The following is a 22,962-nucleotide window of genomic DNA, read 5'->3' on the forward strand; positions in this document are numbered from 1 at the left end:
GTCTTTAGACTTTGTGTTTGTATTGATTTATTTGTGTTTAGCCATATTGGACTGCAGCAGCAGTGAAAACACAAAGAAAGAACAAAAGTCTATAGATCAGTTTAACATTAGAAGTTTGACAATTGTTGTCTTTAAGTCGGGGGTTGAGCTCCACAACCTCATGTCATTAATAGTATCCAAACAATAACCTGCACATAACAGCTTGTCATATTCAAGATAAAAGTCTGATGTCAATCATTCTTTTTTTATTTTTCTAGAATTACCCATTGAGTCATTCCATGTCAGTAGCTTCCAACACATAGGAAACTGAAATATGGTATACTAATACAGCTCCGCCTACAATCTCAGAATATACAGAGATCTGCTATACATTCTATCTGGTGGACATGCCAGCCCCTCATATTGAGAAAAAGTTTCTCAGGGTTTCAGGCTCCAACATGTTTGGGCCTTCAGTAAACAACTTTGCATATGTCTCAGCTACATGTAATTTGATCAGCTTTGAGCTATGAACATAGACTGTTCACATCACTAATGATTAGTCAGATAAATACATTGGTTCATGGTAGTGCTGAACGATTCATTGCATTTGCGATATTATCGCTGTTTTGTATTTTCCTGTTACATTCAGAGAGTGTTTAAGAAGTGCAGTCCACATGTTAACATGTTTCATGAAACGTGAAGTTAGTTAGATATGTTGACGAGGTAAAGCCACATATTTGTTTGCTTTATTGTTGTAATCTGTGCTTTAAAATGTATATTTTATCTTTATTTAAAGTTTAAATAAATCTGAAATTGTTTATTATGAAACAGATTGATTTATTGCTTGTGTTCATTGAAAAATACATGACAAGAGGCCCTTCAAAAAAAATTGCATTTTAAATCGCAATATTGAGGAAAAAAAATCGCTATTAGATTATTTTCCAAAATCGTTCAGCCCTAGTTCATGGAAATAAAAAATAAAAAAACTTATTTTTTACTATTTTCATTGGCCCATAACTGCATGTGGGAATATAAGAGAAAAATAATCTGATATCTGTTTTAATTTATAGTATAAAGGTTACTCTTTCTTGGGATGTAAAACAGTTTTTCTTTATGTGACTTCTTCATTTTTATTTTGAACCCCAACTTTGTGTTATTTTAACGGCACCAACCGATATTGAAAATCCTAATAACTAATAAATGTGCAAAAATGAGACAGCACTAATAATGCTGTAAAAAGTGTAGTTTTTGAGATAAAATTCTTATATTTTCCAAACATCATCTACCATGACTCCAAAATGTTGTGTTTTTGTTTTGTTTTTAATGAACATTGGAAATGTATATAGCAAACATTTTCAAGTATGTTTGCATTACTTTATATCACATTTTGATGCAGTATGGGCTCAATTTTTTTGAAATGTCTAAAATCTGTAAGGAAGTTGGAAATCTGTAGCACAGTCAGGTGGTTTTTGATTTTTAGAGGCTTTCTGTAGCGCCACCTTCAGGACTAGTGGCTTGTTTTTGCAGCTGAGGCGATCTGGCATGGGACTGGAACTTTGTGCATAATTTGGTGATTGTTTGCACATAGGAAATATAATTTCCTTGGAAAAAGAAGAAGAAAAACAAAGAACATGCAGGATAACAATAGATTCCTGAGTGGTTATGCTGCTCCGCCCCTGATAAAAATCCATAATTATCATTTTTATAGAAAATCACATTATTCCATATAAGTTTGCTAGTATGTGGTCATGAAAATGTTTGAAAAATATATATATATTTTTTTATAATTTTGAACGTTAAAAATTCTGCAAAATTTTATGAATTACAATAATTAATTGTTTGCTTGTCAGAGAATGAGTCGTGGCGTGAAATATAAAAAAGGCCAATAGGATGTGACGAGGAGGGAATAACCGTGAGTCCCAGAGCTCAGCTGAAGGTGGAGTAAAAAAAAAGGGGGGGAGGGAGGGAGGAGTGAGCAATGTGAGCGAGGACGCTACACTTGTCAATGTGTGCGCATGCGAGTGTGTGTGGAAATGGTGAGAGAAAGAGAAACTAGCCTGGGAGAAGTTTGACATCATTTTGTAACCATTGGTAAGATATTTAACTTCTTTTGATCTGTGTGGCCTCGGGCAGCGTTTAAAATTATATTTAAAATTATTAGTTCAAGCTTTCTTTATACAGTAAGGCAGTTATTGGGAGATCAAAGGGTATCCTGGTGGTGGTGGTGGTGGTGGTGTGTGTGTGTGTGTGTGTGTGTGTGTGTGTGTGTGTGTGTGTGTGTGTGTGTGTGTGTGTGTGTGTGTGTGTGTGTGTGTGTGTGTGTGTGTGTGTGTGTGTGTGTGTGTGTGTGTGTGTGTGTGTGTGTGTGTGTGTGTGAGAGGAAGAGAGAAGACAGTGTGTGTGTGTGTGAGAGTGTGACTGTAACATATAACATGGGTAGCTCAGACAGACGGGAAGTTCAATGGAGAACGCTTGCTCAGCCTTTCTGTGAATTAATGTGGATGGTGATAGTAGAACAAATTAGACATAATGTGATTTCCTTAGTTTGAAAATAATGTAAATACTGAGACGTGAATGAGACACACGAGGGTTGAAAAAAATGGACTTCAGTGACTGAATTGCTCAAGTCTTTATGAGTCCAGGCTTCCAGGAGGAGGAAGTCACAGATAGTGATTCAGTGATAACTTCTTCACTAATTACTGTGGCTCTCAGAGGAAAAGTGATTTTCATTTACAGACGGTCGTGATATGTCAAACAGAGGCTAAAGTCCCGCTGAAACTAAGCAGTTGTTGAAACGCCTGCTTTAGTTCACTCCTATATTTATTGGAGGATTGGCACTGAATGCAAAACCCTAATCTGGTTGGACAGGTTCTCAAAGAGAAGAAGCCGTTCACTGATTGGTCAAACATCACCGGCTCAGCTCCCTGCATGATGTCGCTTTCTCCTCTGAGTGTTCACCAAGCTGCTCAGGTGAGCCATGGCTACTTCACATTTTCACATCTAACCTCATCTTTGATGAATTCATAAACCATATTCATTAGTTTTAATAACGTATACTGGTGTGTTGACTTTTCAGATACTAAAAGCTACAACATGTTGACATCAGTTGTTTTAGGAGAAATTAAAGCGGTTGCACACGTCTAGTTTGTGGGTTATGTCTGCTGTCGCACACATTAGACCAGTGGTTCCCAACCTTTTTGGGATCGTGACCCCATTTTTATATCACAAACTTCGAGCGACCCCAAATACTTTTTTTTTCTTTCTAGAATTAATTTGTTATACTGTGTATAATACAGAGTAACACAATATGACAGGACGTGTTAGCTCAGATATTTTCATTAGGGGTGTCCCGATCCGATATCGATATCAGCCTGAAAACGAATATCGAATATCGGATTCATTTTTTTATTTTTTTATTTTTGTATTTTATTCAATTGTAGAATACTGTATATATTATGTTGAAGGTTCAAATGTATGTAACCAATTGGTTTACAATAAATGGGTCAGTTTTTCTCATCCCTACTGTTGCTGACTATTGTTCTCTGTTTGAGTGACATCACATGATCAAACCTTTTCTAACATTCCACACTATAAAATAAGTCTTTTTTTTTTTTTTTTTTTTATTAAAAAATAAATAAAAAAAGTCATAAAAGAATTTATGATTCATGCTGATATTGTATCTGCTCAATATTGGTATCGTATCAGAAATGAAAAAGTTGTATCGGGACATCCCTAATTTTCATACTGTATTTTATTTATGAATTTGTTTCACTTTTTTTCTTCTTTTTTACTCTTTTTTTTTTTTCTCTTTTTTCTTCATATACAACATTTTATTTAAACTCTGCTTATATTTTAGAAAGTCAAAGAATAATAGTTATTTAACATTGTGTGTTGTTTTGTTTTAATTTTAAAAAGAATAATAATTAAGGCCGAAACCCAGATATCCAGATATGGATATTCTGAGACAGTAAGTGGAGCTGTATTAGTATATTCTATTTCAGTTTGCTATGTGGTGTAGTTCCTGAGATATTGGAAGCTGAAAATGGAAGAAAAATAAGGACGCACAAAAATCGACACATACCCACTCAAAAAATGTACAATTAAATATATATTTTTATTTAGTAATTCATTTCATCAATTACTAGACATTTCAGGTGACCCCACAGTTGAAAATCACTGCATTAGCCTGACTCCACACTGTCATCATTGGGTTTTTTCTTCCAGGAAACCGTCAAAGAAACCAGCAGTTTGCACAGAAGACGCAGCTCGCATCGCAATAACAGGTCCAACGAGCGTCCCGTCTCTGCTCAGGGTGAGCGTTCATCAACCGTCGTTCCCTGTTTCCCTTTGTGTCTGTGGTTCAAAGGTTTGGGATGGGAACAATATGCACGCTGTGGTTCCGCTTCTGTCCTCGTTCAGTCCTGCTGTTCCCTCCCTTTCTGTCCAATGGAAGGTGGGGTTGTAATTTTTTTGGCACAAAGCAGGATTTGCCCTACGTGACCTGGAGAAGCCTCGTAAACTACCCAAAAATCAGTTTTTCCACCTAAGCACCTGTCTGTCATGTCATGTCAAGTCTTGTCTGGTGGTTTTTTTTTTTTGTTCCATTTCTAGGTGGAGCTGTACTACGTTACCAAATTTCAGTTTCCTATGTGGGTTAATTCCTGTGATATTGGAAGCTAAAAATGGCAGAAAAATAAGGACATGCGAAAATCTACACATACCCACCTCACTAAATCTGATCAAACTAAAAATGTACAGTGTGACTATTGAATAATCACAGAACAATTGATAAAAAATGTCTGAATGGTGCCAATATTAAGTTAACTGCACTTGTGAATGTATTTTACATTCTCTGCTCTGTCGTCTGTCTCAGTGTTGGTCAGGATGGTTCCAGACAGCCAATCCCCCGAGGCCCTCTCCTCTCGTCTGTCCTCCCACAGGCTCAGCAATGGACACACAGTGGGACACAAACCAGTGACCACCAATGGACACGGGGGGTTCCTCCCTCCCAATAACAGCACAACCAGCTCTCGAGCTGCCAGGTTGGTTTCCTCTCTGTTCTTGTGCATAAGATTATGGCTTTTAATTTGCTAGTTTAACTTTTTAACGTGAACGTTAGTGACGTAAAGGTGACAGCTGGACTTTTATTGTCCATGCTTTGTCTTATAGACACTGCATCACAGTGAATAGAGGATTTTCATAATTAAAAACAAAGAATGATGCTGTGGACATATAACCTGTCAATGTGACTCTCACTAAAATAACTTAAAGTGTTTTTATGTTGCCCGGAATATCTAAATTAATTTAGAAATATATAAATGGGTCAATGAAGGATTTCCGCTTGCTATTTCATAAAATGGGCATCACTGGGCAATGTTTGCATGAATATTATGATGGAAGTAAATATAGAAATACTTTGTAATCTTAGATAGGACTGTAATATAAGTAAATTAGGACAGAAAATACATTTGAATAGATTTAAAATCATTTTAATGGCTAGACAGTGGCACCACATGATAAATTACAGAAGTAATTTTGTAAGTAACATTTTTAAAATTACATGCTAATCAAAATGAGCACATGTATACTGAATTACTACATATTTGGTACCTTTTTATGCATTTAAACCTGTTTTGTGCTAAAACAAATGATGAAAACATTTTTAAACTGAACCTAAAAAAAACACTGTAAAAGAGACATTTCTGGTGTTTTTCACAGTATAAAAGTTGTTGAAAAAACAATGGCGACTGTTGATATTTTGGCTTCCCACAGAAACACACAAATACACCTAAATATGACAATAAATCATGGAAAGAATGAAGATAAAACACTGCTTAAAGAAACTTTTTCTACTTCGACACCATCAGTACATTCTTCTATGAGACTGCAAATCCCACAATGCAATGCTTGAGATGATTCAAAGTTCATTTAGAAATGTCAGTTTTGTGGTTAAACAGCTCTGAACATCACTAAACACATAGGTAATCTAGTGCTGCTTGAACTGATCCATTTTAGGGCAATCATTTTGTTAGGAGATAATAGTGAAGAGTGTCAATACCCTACACCAGGGCTTCTCAACCTTGGGGTCAGAGCCCCATTTGGGGTCGCGAGGCGCTGAGAGGGGGCCCTTCAAGAAACTAAAGACATTTTTTGAACAATTTGAGCCCATTTTTGCCTATTTTTATCCTTTTTCTGCAACTACACCAAACCTGCCATATTTTTCTTGCCATATTTTTGCTACGCTACTCCCATTACTGTCACTTCTTCATCAAATTTCAATGCCTTTTCTGCACATTTTTTTCACTTTCAAGACATATTGCACTTATAAACCATTTCCACCACTTTTCCACTAACGTCACATATGTTGACCCATTGTTGTCACATTTCATGCTTATTTTTGCCAATTTAACCACATTCACATTTTGTCATGCCCATTATTTGTCAGTTTAAACTATTTGTTCCTACTTTTTTCTGCCACTTTTAAGCCAATATTGACACTTTGAACCCTTTTTACCACTTTTTCTGTCCGTCTCTCATAGTCCGTGTCTTTTGGACCTGGTGGAAATTGAGAAGAAGCTGAGGGATGCCAAGGCTGAGAGGGAGAAGCTGCTGAGAGAGCGGGTGAGTGACCTGCAGTGGTAAAGCCTTCTATCAGCTCCACACTGCATCAGACATGGCTTTCAACACACACACACACACACAAATGATTGTTTGTGTCCATGCTTGTGTGTAGGAGGAGCGAAACCGATTTATGTTGGATGAGGAAAGACGAAAGGTGCAAAAGTCGTCCACAGATGAACCGCTGGAGTCTGAGAGTCCTGAAAGAGCAGAAACAGAACCAAACACAGCAGAGACGACCGTCAGCTCCTCCCCTAACCCCCCACAGGTAATCTATGAGCCAATCAAACCGAGGGATAAAGCTTTTTTTGTGCTGATCTAAGAACGGTTTGAACCACATCATCAATCCTGCGTTACCCACAATGCAGTCTGGCATCATTAGTTGATGCCAGGGATGCTTTTGGCCCCAAAAAAGAACAAAGAAGAAAACCACAAAGCTGCACTCTGTCTGGGACCTCTTAAAACTATTTTAGAATCAGATTTAGTCAGAAATTGTCCTTTTGCTAACATACAGTAGATCATAGTCAGACATGGGGAACAGGTCTCCTGGGGCCACATGCGGCCCAAAATAAACACACGAAATGACAGAAAAATACACAAAAGGACAACAAAAATGTATAAAATTACACGTAATACACTAAACAACAACAAATATACATATAATGACTGACTCCAAAAACACAAATGACTTTAAAAACATGCAAAATGTCCTCGGAAACACACAAAACAACAACAAATACATAAAATGGCCCCAAAAACACACAATAAGATGGAAAAATACACAAAAGGTCAACAAAAATTCACCAACCCTTTGTTCTTACCTGTGTTAATGATCGAATTGGTGATTATTCTAAACCACATAAAGTTACAGTAAAATACACAAAAGGACCAAAAAAAACCGACTAAAATGAGTCCAAAAACGTACAAACCCTTAATGCTCATATTGCTCATTATTTTAAATGCTGACATGAATGTTGATAATGTGGCCCTTGGATCAGACAATCACATTTGTGGCCCTCGCTTTAATAGAAGTTGCACATCGTTCAAATACGTGGTCAGTAAATATACGTTACACCAGTGTGTTAATTTGTATTGATCTTATTTCATTGGGATTATATAACCACTTTTTTTAATAGAGACCTTATGTGTTTTTCATCCTGTCATAATGAGGAAGCTCTGGTGAAGCTAATGTTGCAGCTGTTAGCTTAAATGTTTAGTGATTAGTGGGACAAACAAATCCATAGAATCTATGAACATTACTGAATAAAATGTGTGCTGCAGTTTTTCCTCCAACTCTCTCGTTACAATGAGCTCTTTTTCTTTTTCATGATGCAAAGTGATATATTTTTATCATCTGACCACAAAGGGCTCCTGTTTGTGACGTAAACAGCTTAAAACACCCCTGAGTGGGAGAAGACTTCCTTTCTAGGCTCCACGACCTCAACGCCCTCTCTCTCTCTTTCCTCTCAGCAGCGCAGCCTGCCGCTCTTCCTCTCGCCCAACTTTGACCTCCGAGCTCACGTGGAGTCTCTGGGTCACGGCGTGGCCGGCTGCACAGACCTGCGTATGAATCCGCGACGCTGCGCCGGGTTCCTCACCAAGCGAGGGGGGAAAGTGAAGACCTGGAAGAAGCGGTGGTTTGTGTTCGACACGGAGCACAGACGACTGGCCTACTACACAGGTTAGACTGGTACCTGTGACTCTCATCATAAAGGAAATAATGCTAAATAAGAAGGAAAAAAAAAATTGAGAGATTAATTAATTATGATTTGTAATTTATTCATTTCTTTTTTAATCTCAACAAAAATTGCTGAGAAAAGCCCTTTAATTGGGGTGTTTTCACTTAAATTCATCACATTATTGTAGCTGATCAAAAGACTATATTTATATTTATAACAAATAAGAGACTTTATGATGTAATTTATTATTTTTAACAGACTTGTATTCATTTTCGTCCACCAGGGGGAATGTTGCTGTGTTCTTTTATCAATCTCCAAATATACTAAATATGAGTGTAATTAATTAATCGCATTTAACGTGATAATTTTACACCCCTAAAATACGAATCCTCCATCATTTCTCTGTTTTATGCCTGCTAATGACATTGTTTCTGTTGTTTTTCTTCATTCCTGCTACAGACTGTGATGAAAGGAAGCTGAAGGGAGTGATTTACTTTCAGGCTATAGAAGAAGTTTACTACGACCATCTGAGAACAGCCAACTCTGTGAGTACTGAGGCTGACGTGTGTCCTTTTGATCGTTAGCCAATCCTCAATCACCAAACTTTACCAACAAAGCTTTAAAGCTGCTGGAAATGATCATTTTTTATAAGATAAAAGACAATGTAGGCTGCCTCATGGATCAATAAATCAGAGATCATTTGCTTGAAAATAATATGTGAATGGTTGAAATGAACGCTCGAAAGTTTGTTTTTATCTCTACCGCACATCGATATTGTCGGAAAAGTTTCTCACGTTGCATTGTGGGACGTGGAGTCCCATGGAAAAGATGCATGGAAGTGTTTTTCCTTCATTCTTACTGTGAGTTTTTGCATTTTTCAAAATGACTTCCAAACACATTTATGGTGTTTTCAAGGACTGAAATTTGCAGCAAAACAATGGTGAATGCTTATTTCGGGGCGCACGCGGAAAATTCCAAACTAGAAAAAAAATGATGTCAAGCTAATTACTGTTCGTCTTGTCTGGTGAAAAACAGAATAAATTACTGTAAGAATGAAGTAAAAACACTTCAAATGCATCTGTCTATGGCAGTGGTTCTCAACCTTTTCAGCCTGCGACCCCCAAAATAAAGGTGTCACAGAGCGGGGACCCCCACTGTACCTGAAGGTGGTTGAACACAGACATGAACATTGAAAAACAGAGGTGGATTGGGGTAATCTAATTTAAAAAGTAAGAAAAGTTTGTTTAAACTGGCTAACAATGGGCATGACAAATCGTGAATGTGGTTAAATTGGCAAAAAATAAGAATGAAATATGGTGAAAAAAGGTTAAAAGTGACAACAATGGGTCAACACATGCGACATCGGGTGGGAAAAGTGGTGGAAAGAGTTTAGAAGTGCCGGAAATGTCTTGAAAGTGGAAAAAAAAGTGCAGAAAAGTCATTGAAATTAGATGGAGACGTGTTAGAAATTGGAGTAATATAGAGAAAATGCATTAAAAGGTGCAAAAATATGGCATGAAAAGGTGATCAAAATAGGTTCAAATATGGCAAGTTTGGTGTAGTTGCAGGAAAGGGTAAAAATAAGCAAAAATAGGCTCAAACTGTTCAAAAAATATTCTTAGTTTCTTGAAGGCATTATGCCCCAAATGACTCCACGTCCCACAATGCAATGCAAGAGTCTTACAGTGGAGATCAAAACAAAATTTCGAGCAAGTCTTTTTATGAACCTGACGAAGGTTTATAAAAAGACTTTTACCATAACAACTGATTCAACAAAGGAAACTTCACTTTGATGTTTGCATTCTTTAGCATCAAGCTAAAAAGTTCATCCGGTACCTGAAAAAATGCATAAACATCTATCATGAGAAAGGACTAATGCTGCAGGGGCAGTGCTACACCGGGGCTAGGGGGCGCTATAGCCCCGTCAGGAATTTGTTTAGCCCCAGTTAAGCTTCTTGAGCATTTTATTTAATATTTTGAAATATTTTTATTATCAATTTATTGAGTTAAAAAAATGAAAATGAAGACCAAGAGTCCGTCTCCCAGGGAGCCTTTTACCCATTTCTGTCACGCTACCAGTCACCTTCGCTTCATGTGAGCGCAGTTTTTCCTGCATGCGGCGCATTAAAACATACCTGAGAAACCGAAAGGTAAGCCCTCGACTCAGCAATCTTGCCTGCCTGTCCAAACACGCAGAAACAACAACAAACACATGGTTCTCCAATAAAACAACTAGGGTGAGTTAGTTCTTCCCTGACGTTTTGCATTTTAAATTTACTGTCTGGTTATTGGCAGTGGCTGTCAGGTATTGAATAGGTCACTTTTGCTCATTATTTATTTATTTTTGTTGCCATTGCCTTGTGGTCACTTGTATTATGCTTAACTAATTTGTTAAATATTCTTTGACCAAATTCAGTTAAAACTACATTTATACCTAACATTCTGTGTTGCACAACTTCGTTTATTGAAGAAAAAATGAGAATCTCCTCATTAAAGTGATACATATATATATATATATATATATATATATATATATATATATATATATATATATATATATTTTTTTTTTTTTTAATTATCAGCACCCCACATATCAATCCTGCACCCCCTTAGCACCGGGAGAGGAAAAATCCTGGCGCCGTGCCTGTAATGCTGTAATCTCTCTACTTTTTTCATGTTATTTATATATTTTGTCATGTCACTGCACTTTCATAGAGTTTAGTTATGTTTCTGACCCGTGTCAACAAGTCTTTTATGCATTTAGAAATCATGAATTCCTTTTTTTTTTAATTCTTTTTCCTTCCAGTCTCCTCGGCCCAGCCTGACGTTCTGTGTGAAGACGTACGATCGACTTTTCTTCCTCGTTGCTTCGAATCCAGTGTCAATGAGGATCTGGATGGATGTTATCGTCACGGCTACAGACGAGCACAGCCGCTACTGACCTCCTCCTCCACATGTGACACAGCATGAAGAAAAGTGTGGATTTCTCCTGTTTTAGTGTCAGAAGAGTGTGTGAGCTCCATCTGTAGTGGGAAACACGAGTTCACATAAGGACTCAACAAGACGAAGCTGTTACTGATATGGAATCTGACTTTACCATGAGGTTTTTCCCTCTGTCAGTGTGGCGCCGCCCCCTGCTGGTCTTCGTCAAACATCACAGGAATTATCACCACTATAACAGGAGATGGAAGCAACAAACCAGCACTATGATCAACTCAGTGTGGCAGCTCAGCAAAGACGTTTCTTAACGTTTAGCTGAACTACTAAATAACAAGTAAGGTTAACATTGTGGCCACTGTGTGCTTTTATTGGGGCATTGTGTTATTGCTTCCATGTTGCCATCCTGTCAAGTTGTACATTTTCAGGAAAATTTATTATTTAAACATTTATTGACATATTATGAATGCTGCATTAAATTTTTACCTTTGAAAGTGTCGGATTTCTGTGTTTTTATTCAAAGAAGTAGCAACAAGGTAGTTGTTAAAATACTAATAAAAAAATGACATTGAGAGAAAACAATGGACACTTTATGTAATGAATAACTTATGTGTCAAGTCAATCTCAGTTTTTGTGCTGTTCCTGACTTGAGGGAACTGCTCTTTATTGGATGGGGATTCCTGGACTTCACTCAATGAACCAGACCTTCAATTACTTTTCCTTTTTCTTTTTATTTCGTAATTTTTGTGGGTCGGAACATCAGTTCAGGTGAAAAACCTCAAAAAGAAAATAAACAGTACAAAACCAATTAGACAACCATTTGTTGGTTGAAATCAAATTTAGCTTTTCACCCTTTTTAACTAAATTCTTTAACAAAATCAGATTGTTAGTAGTAAGTTAACTTAGTACTTTTATCTCTGCAGTTAACATGGCACTGGAAATAAACATGATAACCCATTAAATTAAACAAGCATCAAACTCAATAATAATCCTTGCATTTGCCAGTAAACAGTAAATAAATTGCTAAACTTTATAAATAAATTAAGAAGAAAAAAATGCATTCAACTTAATTTTTCAATCCAAACAATGTCAATCCGTTTCCTGTCCATTTTAAATGAATTGTCCACCTAACAGAAGTTTTTTATGCTTGTGGTTATGTAGGTGCTTACCAGCTGCCCATCCATTCATAATAAGAGTTTTTGCACAAAGTTTAGTCCCAGCTGAGGAAACAGAACTTTCTTCTCTGAGGCATGCATTGCCATTGCCTCCATGCTCCCACAGTGGCTGGTTTGTGCTTAAAAAGAATCAGGTGTGCACACTCACATGTGGGAGGGGCTTCCACAAGGCCCCTCCCCTGCTTAGCAGGAGGGTGAAAGGCAGCTCACAGGCAGTTTGACAGAACACCTCCCACTCGGTCTTCATGCAGGAACTGCTGGGAAGACCGCACGAATCGACAACTGCAACCTGCCCATTAAAGTCCTTTGTGATGCTCCCCGTTGTCTTCATCTTGTTCCTCGATTGGTAGAAGAACCACCAGCCGCCGGACATCTCTATGTAGAATTGTAGATTGGATGCTCGGTCCGCTTTGGACCACTGGTTTGCGGGCCATGGAAGGTCGGGTTGTCGGGACGCAGGAGCTTTGAACCACCTTCACATGTACATCTCGGACGATGCCTTTTTGATCAGGGTTGACTTTCTCCACCCGTCCAAGTTTGAATTGCCCCCTCATGGCATTCTGATCACAGATCCACACAATATCACCAACAGCAATGTTCCTGTGCAAGGTATGCCACTTGCTTCTCACAAACAGATTAGGGCCCGCCAGCTGACTCCATGACCTCCAGAACTTGTTGACTTGGCACTGCATCTCTCTTAATCTTTTGTAAGAATAATTTGTAAAATCAAAGGTTTGGATATTGCCTCCTGGGGAGGCACGACCCAAGAGTAGCATGTTAGGAGTCACGTATTGTACTACATCTTCACGGCTCTGCACCCTGGCATCAATTGGACGCTCATTGGCGAGGTTGGCGGCAAGCTGTAAGGCAGTTTGAAATTCACTGAAAGTGAGTCCATTCTCTTTGTCTAAGCTTTGGAGTGCCTTTTTGACAACACGGACAGCCGCTTCAGCTGCCCCATTGCGGTGCGGAGAATCTGCCGGCTGGATCTGCCACTCCCAGATGGTGCTATTTTTCGCAGCTGTCTCTTCGAGAGCAGCTTTTTCTTGGTTTAGAAACTGGTAAAGTTCATTTAGAATAGGCTTTGCACCGACGAAATTTGTCCCAGCATCAGACCAGATCTTTCTTGGGTGCCCTCTAATTGCGGTAAACCTCTGGTATGCCATCAGGAAACTCCCTGTTGACATATTGCTCACCAGGTCTGTGTGGATAGCTCTGCTGGCCATACAGCTGAAAACAACACCCCATACTTTCAGTGTAACTCGTTTCCTGACATCGTCTTTGACCAAGTAAGGTCCAAAGAGATCAACTGCAGTGAACTCGAAGGGAGCGGTGGGACTGGATCTTTCATGTGTAAGTGACCCATACTTGTTGACATCTTTTTACTTTATACTTTCTGCAAGATACACAGCCTTCAACAACTTTTTTGGCTACTCTCCGCCCTTGAACGATCCAGGCTGTCTTCCTCATCTGCAGTAGAGTTGCAGCTATACCCTCGTGACCTTTGCTATGAGCCTCCCGTGCCAGTAATGTTGAGATCCATGCATCCGGTGGTAAGAGTGGGACTGTGACACCATCTTCTTTAAAGGCTTGAATTCTTCCACCGCAGGTTAGCAACCCAGTTTCTGGCTCTCTGTAAACTACCAAGCGGTCAGTTGTGGTGGCAGGGAAGATCACCCCATGCTGTGTTGCAAGGAAAATGTCTCTTAACGCATCTTGCCTTTCTGTGGCAGTGATAACTCCATCCTCCGGGATGGCCTCCCACTTTGGTGTTTTTAGGATTTGGCTGGAGCCTGCAAACTTTTTGGCTGCTCTCCAGACCAAGGCAACAGTCTTTAGAAGACGTGACAGGACACTGAATCGTCTTTCATTCAGTAAGTTCTGCACCGCTACCCCAGCAGGTGGCCGGTGACTTTTCTCTGGTGGGATTGCCTTTGCTTGAGCTCTGGTCAGTACTGCCACAAATGATTTTTTCTGTATCTGATTAACACCCTTCTCTGGCAGCTACAGACACATCTTTTGCCGACATAATTGGCCACTCATTTTCAGGGAGACTCAGGAAACTTTGGCCCTTTCTGCCACTCTGAATCCTCGGCCAACTCTTTTGGCTCTGCCCCTCGAGTGATGATGTCAGCTATGTTGGCTTGTCCAGGGATCCACCACCAGTCCTGTACTTTTGTGCTACTCTGGATCTCTCCGATCCGTTTGCAAAGAATGTTTGAAAACCATAACTTTCGCGTTGAATAGCACAAAGGACTGTCTGGCTGTCCACAAAATGGTACCACTGTTTGACTTTGATCTGCGAGTGTTGTTCGAAGTACTTTTTCAGGCGGCTGGCGAAGACAGCACCCACACAATTCTGCATCTGACAGTGTCTCCCTTCTGGTTGAGAGGCGTCAATTTGCTTTTGACTCCACGAGTCTAACTGTGATGCTTCCATTGCAACCCCATCGAAGATAATAAGACAGCACCATAGGAAGACTCACTGCCGTCCGAGAAGGTTACCGCAAGCGGCTCAGTTATGGCCCCAAGTGGTGTCAGGGCTCTGGTGAACTTGATTTGTCCTAATTGGACATATTCTTCAAACAAATTGATAGCGCATCTGCGGAGCTCGTCTGACAGGGGGAGGGTCCCAAGTGTCTTTGGCAAAGCAGTTCTTTGGCTTTGCCTCCTGAAAAGCCCTTCTGACCAAAATTGCTCCCTTTTGCTTTGCAGGTGTCATCAAGCCAATTGGATCATAAAGTCCAGCAACTTGGCTGAGCAGTTCCCGCCTGTTCAGTGGGTCTGGTGTCTGATCTCTTACTTCCTTCAGCAAAAGGTCTTGCCCAAGTCTCATTTTCTTCTTCCGCTTTGAGAAGTTGATTTTCACCATGACATGTAGCTTGTCTTCACCCACTGTGTAGCCCAGACCAAGTGCTTTATTATCCTCGTCCTTCAGCTGATTTGGCAGGACAACTATTTTTGGCAAACTTTTCTACTTTCCCCTTTACTTTGGCTGAGAAGACCCAGGGTTTTAGGGTGAACCCACCAGCTTTCAGAATCAGCTCCACATTTTGTGTGATGGTCTTGAGCTTCTCCAGATCATTGTGGGACGTCAAAATGTCATCCACATAGCTGTGTTCTTGTAATACTTTCCTCTCATCTAGCAGGTGGCTGAACTGAGGTAGGTTTGCAGTTTCTCTCATGGCGAGTTGGGCTATACACCTGCTGGCTTATCTCCGATGTTGACTCTGGTGATAGCAAACTCCTCCAACTCTTCATCCTTCGAGTCACGCCATAGGAATCTGTGCAAATGGACTTCTTTCTCCTCAAGCCATACAGAGTTGTACATTTTACTGATGTCTCCTAGGGCAGCGTAGGAGCCTTGGCGAAACTTTAGGAGGACTACTCTGATTAGGTTCAGGACATCTGGACCTTTTAGCAGATGATCATTAAGACTCTGACCTTGGTATTTCTGACTGCTATTCCAGACAAGTCTGACCGGAGTTGTAACAGAGTGTGGGTTGGGGAGCGATGAGGTGGCTTATGTACCAAAGAGGTCCAGTCCAAGTAAGTAGCTCTTCTCTGGACAGTTTCTTTGCTGCACGACGGTCAACCATTTCATGTATTTGAACAGTATAAGCTGCCTTCCACAGTGGTTCTTTGGCAAGCTTTCTTTCTGTTCTGAGGAAGGTTGCCTCCACTCCTCTTCTATTGTTTGGCAGAGTGGATGGATCATCGAGCCATGGATAGCTTGCATGCCAATGGGGATTTTCACTGTGTTCATCAGCACTGATATAGGTCAAACCACTCTTTACGACCTCCAATTCCCGCTCCTTCTGCTAGGGTCATGTCCTTACCACCAGGTTGGCAGTTTCCACACCGACAACCGCCACATTTTGGATTGCAGGCAGCGCCGATACTATCCCACTTTCCACCAGTTAAGGAAAGTCTGAGCAGTGGTTGTAGCGTATGAGTGCTTGATAGTAGGTGAGGAGTGGGTAAGTTTCTTTGTAGTTTACAGCTGCTGTCCTCATTGCATCTTGCAAAGTGGGTTGCGATGCATGAGCTGAAATGGTGGTTGTTCAGAACGCTCAGGATGGCTGCCAGCAACTGTTTTCCCAAGTGGGCCGTCCATAGCACAAGGTCTCCCACCATGCTCACCCTCTGAGGAGCCAGTCCTACCTTCCTTGTGACTAATTAGAAGGTCTACTTCTTTTGGTCTTTGTAATTCAAAGAGGGGATATCTGGGAAAAACTTCTGGAGTTGCTTGCTGTGACCGGATGGTGGATGTCTGCGATATCATCAAGTCCATAGCAGACTAGCTGGTGGGAGTTATAGGTCGATTTGTCATTACGGACACGATCTTTAGGAGGTATCGCATTGTTTTTACTGTGACCCTCCATACCTCCAACTCCATGGACAACAAGAGTAATGGCTTCGCTTCTCAACTTTAAGCGCTTTTGCCGCTTTGTGTGTGATGTAGTTGGTGTCTGACGCAAGGTCAATTAGGGTTCCAACCTTTTGACCTGCATTTGCAGTGACCTCAAGCAGCATCATGATTACTGGCCATTCTGCTATACCGTATTCTTCAGGAGATTTCGTCGACTGGAGATCTGTACATTTCTTGATGCAGTGTTAGAAAAGACGTGTCGACACTGTGGGCAAGTTTCAGGAGGAAGTTTTTGAACAAATTCTTCTTGAGCTTCTGTATAACTCTTCCGGTTGTTGCCTCCTCCCACTGTTCCATGTTTAGCTTCTCCCGATTGGACATAGATAGATGTTGATGCCCAGAACTTCCCTTGCAGCTTGGACTTTGCAGATTGAACTCAGTCTTGGAACAGCCATCACAATCTGAATGAACTTCAAGGCATCTTTTGCATCCTCCGAGCTTTCTCACTGCATCCTTCTTTTTCAGACAGCTATTTAGCATGCGGAATATTTTCTGCAGACAGAAGTAGAGCTTTCTTCTATGCCCTCCTTCTCCACAGACCACACATCCAATGATTGGCTGCTGGCTTGGTTTGAGGCCCTGGTTCGGGCTTGTCTTTGTTCGGGCCTAGACTTGGGTTGTAGCTCGTCACTTAACTGATCCAGCTGTCATAAAGGACTTCCTGGCTCTTAAGGAAAGTGAGGAGATAGTCAAACCTTCGTGCTTGAGTCTAGGGCATTGCCTTTTCTGCTGCATGAAGAAGCCACTCCTTCTTTAGCACATCAGGGAGCTTACTTTCAATAGACCTGATGACAAGTGGATTTTTATTGCACCAACTTCATCAAGGTCACTCTCAGGTCTGAGAGGGCTTCTCAACTGTCTGTATGAGCTCAATTATTTTCTTTGGTTGATGAGATCTAATAACAGGGGGTACTTTGGATTTCTTCCACAATCTCAATAGCAATACTTTGTTTATTACCAAAACGGTTTTCCATGACACAAAATATGTCATCTGCGGTGTTGTGACTGAGAGGCGAAGATTCTTTTATAACTTTTTCATCAATGCTGTCGATGAGCTGGAATTTCTTTATTTCTCTTGACACCGATGGTTCACCTTGAGCTCTGGAGTGACTCCCAGTCCCTCCTCCAGCGATAGGAACTCACGTCTAAACTCAGTAAATTTGGGCAGGATGCTGGTTTTAGTCTGATGATTGGGGTTGAGTAGTTGACCAAAGATGCATCCATCAATCTTGATGACTCTTTTCTGCCTTTGCTCGAATGAAGTCTGCCTTCCTTGATGTGAGCTTGGGGAGGATAACCTCAAGTTCTCTGATTCGACCATGAAACTCCTCTATGCTCTGCAGGGGGCGCCCAGCATTTCCACTTTATTTGTGACTTCTTTGCAGTCTCCACATGCTCTTGAGATGCTCAACCATGAAATCAAAGGCTTCTTTGTCTTCACTGGGTTCAATGGTCATCACAAGTTCTGCCTCGGTCTCTGCTGTCTGCAACTGCCAGCGTCAGCTCATCTTCTCCATAGTTGGCCACAATGTACTCTGAATTAAGTCTTTCAGCTCTTTTAGTTTCTTTTCACACTCAGTTGCAGTTTTCTCTAAGTCGGCTTTTTGCGCCTCATCTAGCGCTTCTTCGTTCCGCTCAGATTCATTTCTGCCATGTACTGGGCTTCGACATATCCATTAGCTTCAATGACTTTGTTTGTCTCTAGTGTGAGTTTTGTGAAACTGTCTTTGAGCTCTCCTCGGACATCAAAGTGTGCATTCTGGTCATATTATTTGCCAATCGGGAGAGAATTGACGTTTTGCAGATGTTCGGCTGGCTTTTAGTTGCTGCAAATTTATAGAGGGCTGCCATTTTAGGTCTCACTGCTTCTCAGGCCAGTACTTGAAGTTTTCTTCCCCTCTGGACTTTGCAGATTCACCACAACTTATTCTGGTTCTTATCCAGTATTTACTGGTTTTTCACTGTCAAGTCAATCTCAGTTTTTGTGCTGTTCCTGACTTGAGGAACTGCTCTTATTGGATGGGGATTCCTGGACTTCACTCAATGAACAGACCTTCAATTCCTTTTACTTTTTCTTTTTATTTCGTAATTTTGTGGGTCGGAACATCAGTTCAGGTGAAAAACCTCAAAAAGAAAATAAACAGTACAAAACCATTAGACAACCCATTTGTTGGTTGAAATCAAATTTAGCTTTTCACCCTTTTTAACTAAATTCTTTAACAAAATCAGATGTTTAGTAGTAAGTTAACTTAGTACTTTTATCTCTGCAGTTAACATGCACTGGAAAATAAACATGATAACCATTAAATTAAACAAGCATCAAACTCAATAATAATCCTTGCATTTGCCAGTAAACAGTAAATAAATTGCTAAACTTTATAAATAAATTAAGAAGAAAAAAATGCATTCAACTTAATTTTTCAATCCAAACAATGTCAAGCCGTTTCCTGTCCATTTTAAATGAATTGTCCACCTAACAGAAGTTTTTTATGCTTGTGGTTATGTAGGTGCTTACCAGCTGCCCATCCATTCATAATAAGAGTTTTGCACAAAGTTTAGTCCCAGCTGAGGAAACAGAACTTCTTCTCTGAGGCATGCATTGCCATTGCCTCCATGCTCCCACAGTGGCTGGTTTGTGCTTAAAAGAATCAGGTGTGCACACTCACATGTGGGAGGGGCTTCCACAAGGCCCCTCCCCTGCCTTAGCAGGAGGGTGAAAGGCAGCTCACAGGCAGTTTTGACAGAACATTATGCATCAACAAGTTTGGTTGCAAAGGGGCAGAACATTTTTGGTAAACTTTGAAAATTTCAAAAACTGGGGATGTTTGGGAATATTCAAAATTTATAAACTTTTCCTCTGAATTATTTTGTGGGATTTAACCAGAAATTGGGAGTCAATTTCAACAACTGTTGCTGATATTCTAGATGATGCTTAGAATATATTTTCCCAACTTTATTTAACATTCCTGTTAAGGCGGCACCTTTCAATTTTTGTAAATTTCCTGTTTTTTCTTGTTAATTCCAATGGAAATTTTTCCAACCCATATTTTTCAACCTTATTTAATAATGCTATTTTTTTTTACTTGTATCATTTTGCATGGATGCTAATATTCATGTTTGATTATGATACAGTTGTTTAAAATTAGGGCATTGTCGCTCGCTAAGTTATTTAAAAATTTGTTCTAATTTCATGTTGATTACAAAAAAATTTTAATTACAGGAAACTTTATATTTTTGAATATTCCCAAAAATTTCCAAGCTGGAGAGAAGCAAGTTTGAATAGGCACTAAAAACTTTCCATTCATTGTTTTAGGTAAACGATTAGTTCCTCTTTTTCAGAGATATAAACGATTGCAAGAGTTGGATTCATCTTCATTTCCCTTTTGCTGAAGCTGTAGCCACTATCTTTTCAGCATCTGCAGCCATTTCATCGGATGGCCGGCGTTTAGCGCCTGTAGCATAGCAGCGAATGAGCGGCTAGCGCAGCGAGCATGCCTCGGCATCGCCATCTGCAGCAGATTTGACGACACGGTGGACAAGTCCTTCTCTGCTGCTGCCAGTCTGCTCTTCACCTCACCTTTGGTTACCTCCACCGACAGTGAACACATGCGCAGGCCTTTGAGCCGCGATGGTTCTAGGCCCCTCTGCTGAGCAAGTCGCTCCACGGATTCGTCGTCCAGGCACAGAGAAAGCTGCGCTTTGGTCAGAATTCTGACAGCGATGCTTGAGTCCACCATGGACGCCACAAAAGGAACAGGTATAGTTGACATTCCTCCAGAGAGCGACGCAGCTGCCCACACAAGGGCTTTGAATGCATCGTTTTTTCTGGGGTGATTACAGCTGAGGTCAATGTCGGCAGAGCCAGGAGAAGAGCCTGGGCTCGGATCTCTGGAAGTTCTTTACTCATGTCCTCCAATAAGTCGGGGAAATCTAACGTCTCCAAGTGGAGGGTGTAACCAGGTAAACTTTAGGCTTCGTCACACCGTGTTCTGCCAACACCTCCAAACAGGATTTCCTCTTTTCTTCCAGGCTTTTTGCTTTGTCTTCCTCTGAAGTCAGCAGAACAAAATACATCAACTGTCTCTGAGCTCCTTTGAAAACCTTCACACTGTTTTTGTGAGGTTTCTGCGTCATGGTCATGAAGATTGAGTTATAACGCAGGAATTTATACTTGTCCGTGTAAGCTTCTGGTTCAAAAGTAGACGTTGTTGGAACTGGTGGAAGGTCCCACAGCCGGAAATCAGGGTGTTTAGGATTGGGGTAGCCTATCATTTCCTCTGGGCCAACGGGAGCTGGAAAAGGAGCTGCACCTTCATCACCAGGTGCAAGGCCACGGAGGGAGTTGATCAGGGAAGCTTTTCCCTCCCCACGCTCCCCCACCACGGCTATATTGATCCTGCTGATCAGCAGGTCCTCCACTGCTTCCTTTACTTCTGATAATCTGTTGCTCTCCATCGACTCTTTAAGGGTTTCAAGAAGACTGAGGCTTTGAAGCACTTCCGCCATCGCAGAGGACTGAGAGGAAAAACAGAAAAGACTTGTGAAAAAATTTTGTTACAGTTTTCCCAAATTAATTAGAAAAATACATAATTCCTAATGAATGTACATATTATACAAATATTTTAAGTGCCATAAAACAGGGATTCTTAACTGGTCTCATTGTGGGAACCACATTGTGCCACTGTCATTAAATCACGACCCACATTTTTTTTTTTCATTCAACCAACCAAATTTAGTTTTCAAAATAGCCATTGAAAACAGTATATAATCATTTTTAGAACATAAATCTACTGTATATATTTTCCTGTGCAACATGCATTTCCCAGCGTGCCTGTCAAAAATGTTCTTTCAAAATAAAAGACAAGTCCAACATGAGAGACATTGAGTATTTCTTTATTTTGACCAGCTGTCTGCGACCCACCCAGTACAGGTCCGCAACCCACTTTTTGTGTCCCGACCCCTCCAGTTGAGAATCGCTGCCATAAACCACAGTCACTGTCCCAAATATATATAAATTTATTGTTGTTCTTTTAAAAAATACAAGTATAAGTTTTCAGTGAAATGGTCCCAACTTTTAAGACTTTAGGTTGGTTCTTCTTCTGTTGCGCAAGTTCTTCTTCGCAATTGTAATGGTGAAGCTACACCTGCACCCAGCAGTTCATGTATGGTACTACAGCAAAAATGAAGCCGAATGCAGCCGCCGGCTGGATTTTATCAAGAAATTACAACATTAAACAACACGTTGATGCAAATTTCAATTATTATCAATTATGTTACTAATCATTTTTGCAGGTATTGTATATGTTACACACATTGTGGTTGGCACACATCTCGACATGGTCTATGTATTTAATTCTAATACTTCACCCACACACACACTCACCTGCAGGTGTGGAGCAGGAGTAGCTCTCAGCTTTCAGTGATTTCTGTGTAAACGTCTGTTCTTCTGCTCCTCACCGCGGACCGTCTCACATTGATCTATTTAAAGTCTTTCTGCAGCTTCTTGGAAGGATTTAATCCTATATTACCTCAGCCTTAACCAAACCTCTAAGCACACACATGCATACAGAACAGCTTTCACGCCTCATCCTGCAACATCATAAACACATGTTGAAAACACAGCTAGGACTCGTAGAGATATGAAGTCTTTGTTTTAGACTTTTGAAGGTTACAACGGAAGGTGTTTCTGCTTTTTTTTTGCGAATATTTATCATCTGTCAAGAGCGTAAGACTGAATCTGACTGTCTGCACCTCGTTGTCAAAAAAAACAGCTTTTACAAATAAAATAAAGAGTGTAACAAATTGGAAAATCTGTCAAACATTGTTAAAAAAAGAAAGTTGAACAAATAAAAGTCTCATGCTTTTTAAAATCTAAATTAGAAAGAATAAAGATAGATAGATACCTTTAATTTAAACTCAGGGTCCATATAAACCATACAAACAAACACAAAAACACAAATAAAAAAGGTTTATTTTTAAAAGGTGCTTCATACCAGTGCCTCCAGACATGTTTTTTTTTTTGCAAGAACAAATCATGCGTAGATGTCACAAAAAAGATTGGCAGTGGCTATCCGTATGGTTGCCGTATCAATATACCGACATTCTATCCGTATGCAGCGCCCATATTTGGCCCGTTTAGGTC

General features: G+C 40.2%; 2 protein-coding genes across 5 annotated transcripts in view; one reads left to right on the forward strand and one right to left on the reverse strand.

Moving 5' to 3' along the window:
* phldb3 (pleckstrin homology-like domain, family B, member 3) overlaps positions 1-11,710 on the forward strand; it is a 34,690-nt gene extending 22,980 nt beyond the window's left edge. For 2 of the 4 annotated variants that reach the window (XM_028469861.1, XM_028469864.1), the window contains exons 8-15: positions 2,848-2,949; positions 4,204-4,291; positions 4,853-5,021; positions 6,519-6,600; positions 6,713-6,865; positions 8,068-8,278; positions 8,736-8,821; positions 11,083-11,710. In XM_028469861.1, coding sequence (XP_028325662.1) covers positions 2,848-2,949; positions 4,204-4,291; positions 4,853-5,021; positions 6,519-6,600; positions 6,713-6,865; positions 8,068-8,278; positions 8,736-8,821; positions 11,083-11,217 — 1,026 coding nt within the window. In that variant the 3' untranslated portion in view covers positions 11,218-11,710. The remainder of the gene's footprint in view (positions 1-2,847; positions 2,950-4,203; positions 4,292-4,852; positions 5,022-6,518; positions 6,601-6,712; positions 6,866-8,067; positions 8,279-8,735; positions 8,822-11,082) is intronic. The other 2 variants (XM_028469862.1, XM_028469865.1) reach the window with 2 other exon arrangements.
* Positions 11,711-20,192: 8,482 nt separating this feature from the next.
* LOC114477822 (interferon-inducible GTPase 5-like) lies at positions 20,193-21,329 on the reverse strand. Its single transcript, XM_028470445.1, is given in 4 exon segments — positions 20,193-20,255; positions 20,258-20,647; positions 20,650-20,762; positions 20,765-21,329. Coding segments are annotated over 4 exon segments (1,128 nt in total). The 5' UTR covers positions 21,327-21,329.
* Between the last annotated feature and the right edge of the window lie 1,633 nt (positions 21,330-22,962).

Source organism: Gouania willdenowi, chromosome 16 (assembly GCF_900634775.1).
Source record: "Gouania willdenowi chromosome 16, fGouWil2.1, whole genome shotgun sequence".
In the NCBI taxonomy this organism is placed as follows: domain Eukaryota; kingdom Metazoa; phylum Chordata; class Actinopteri; order Blenniiformes; family Gobiesocidae; genus Gouania; species Gouania willdenowi.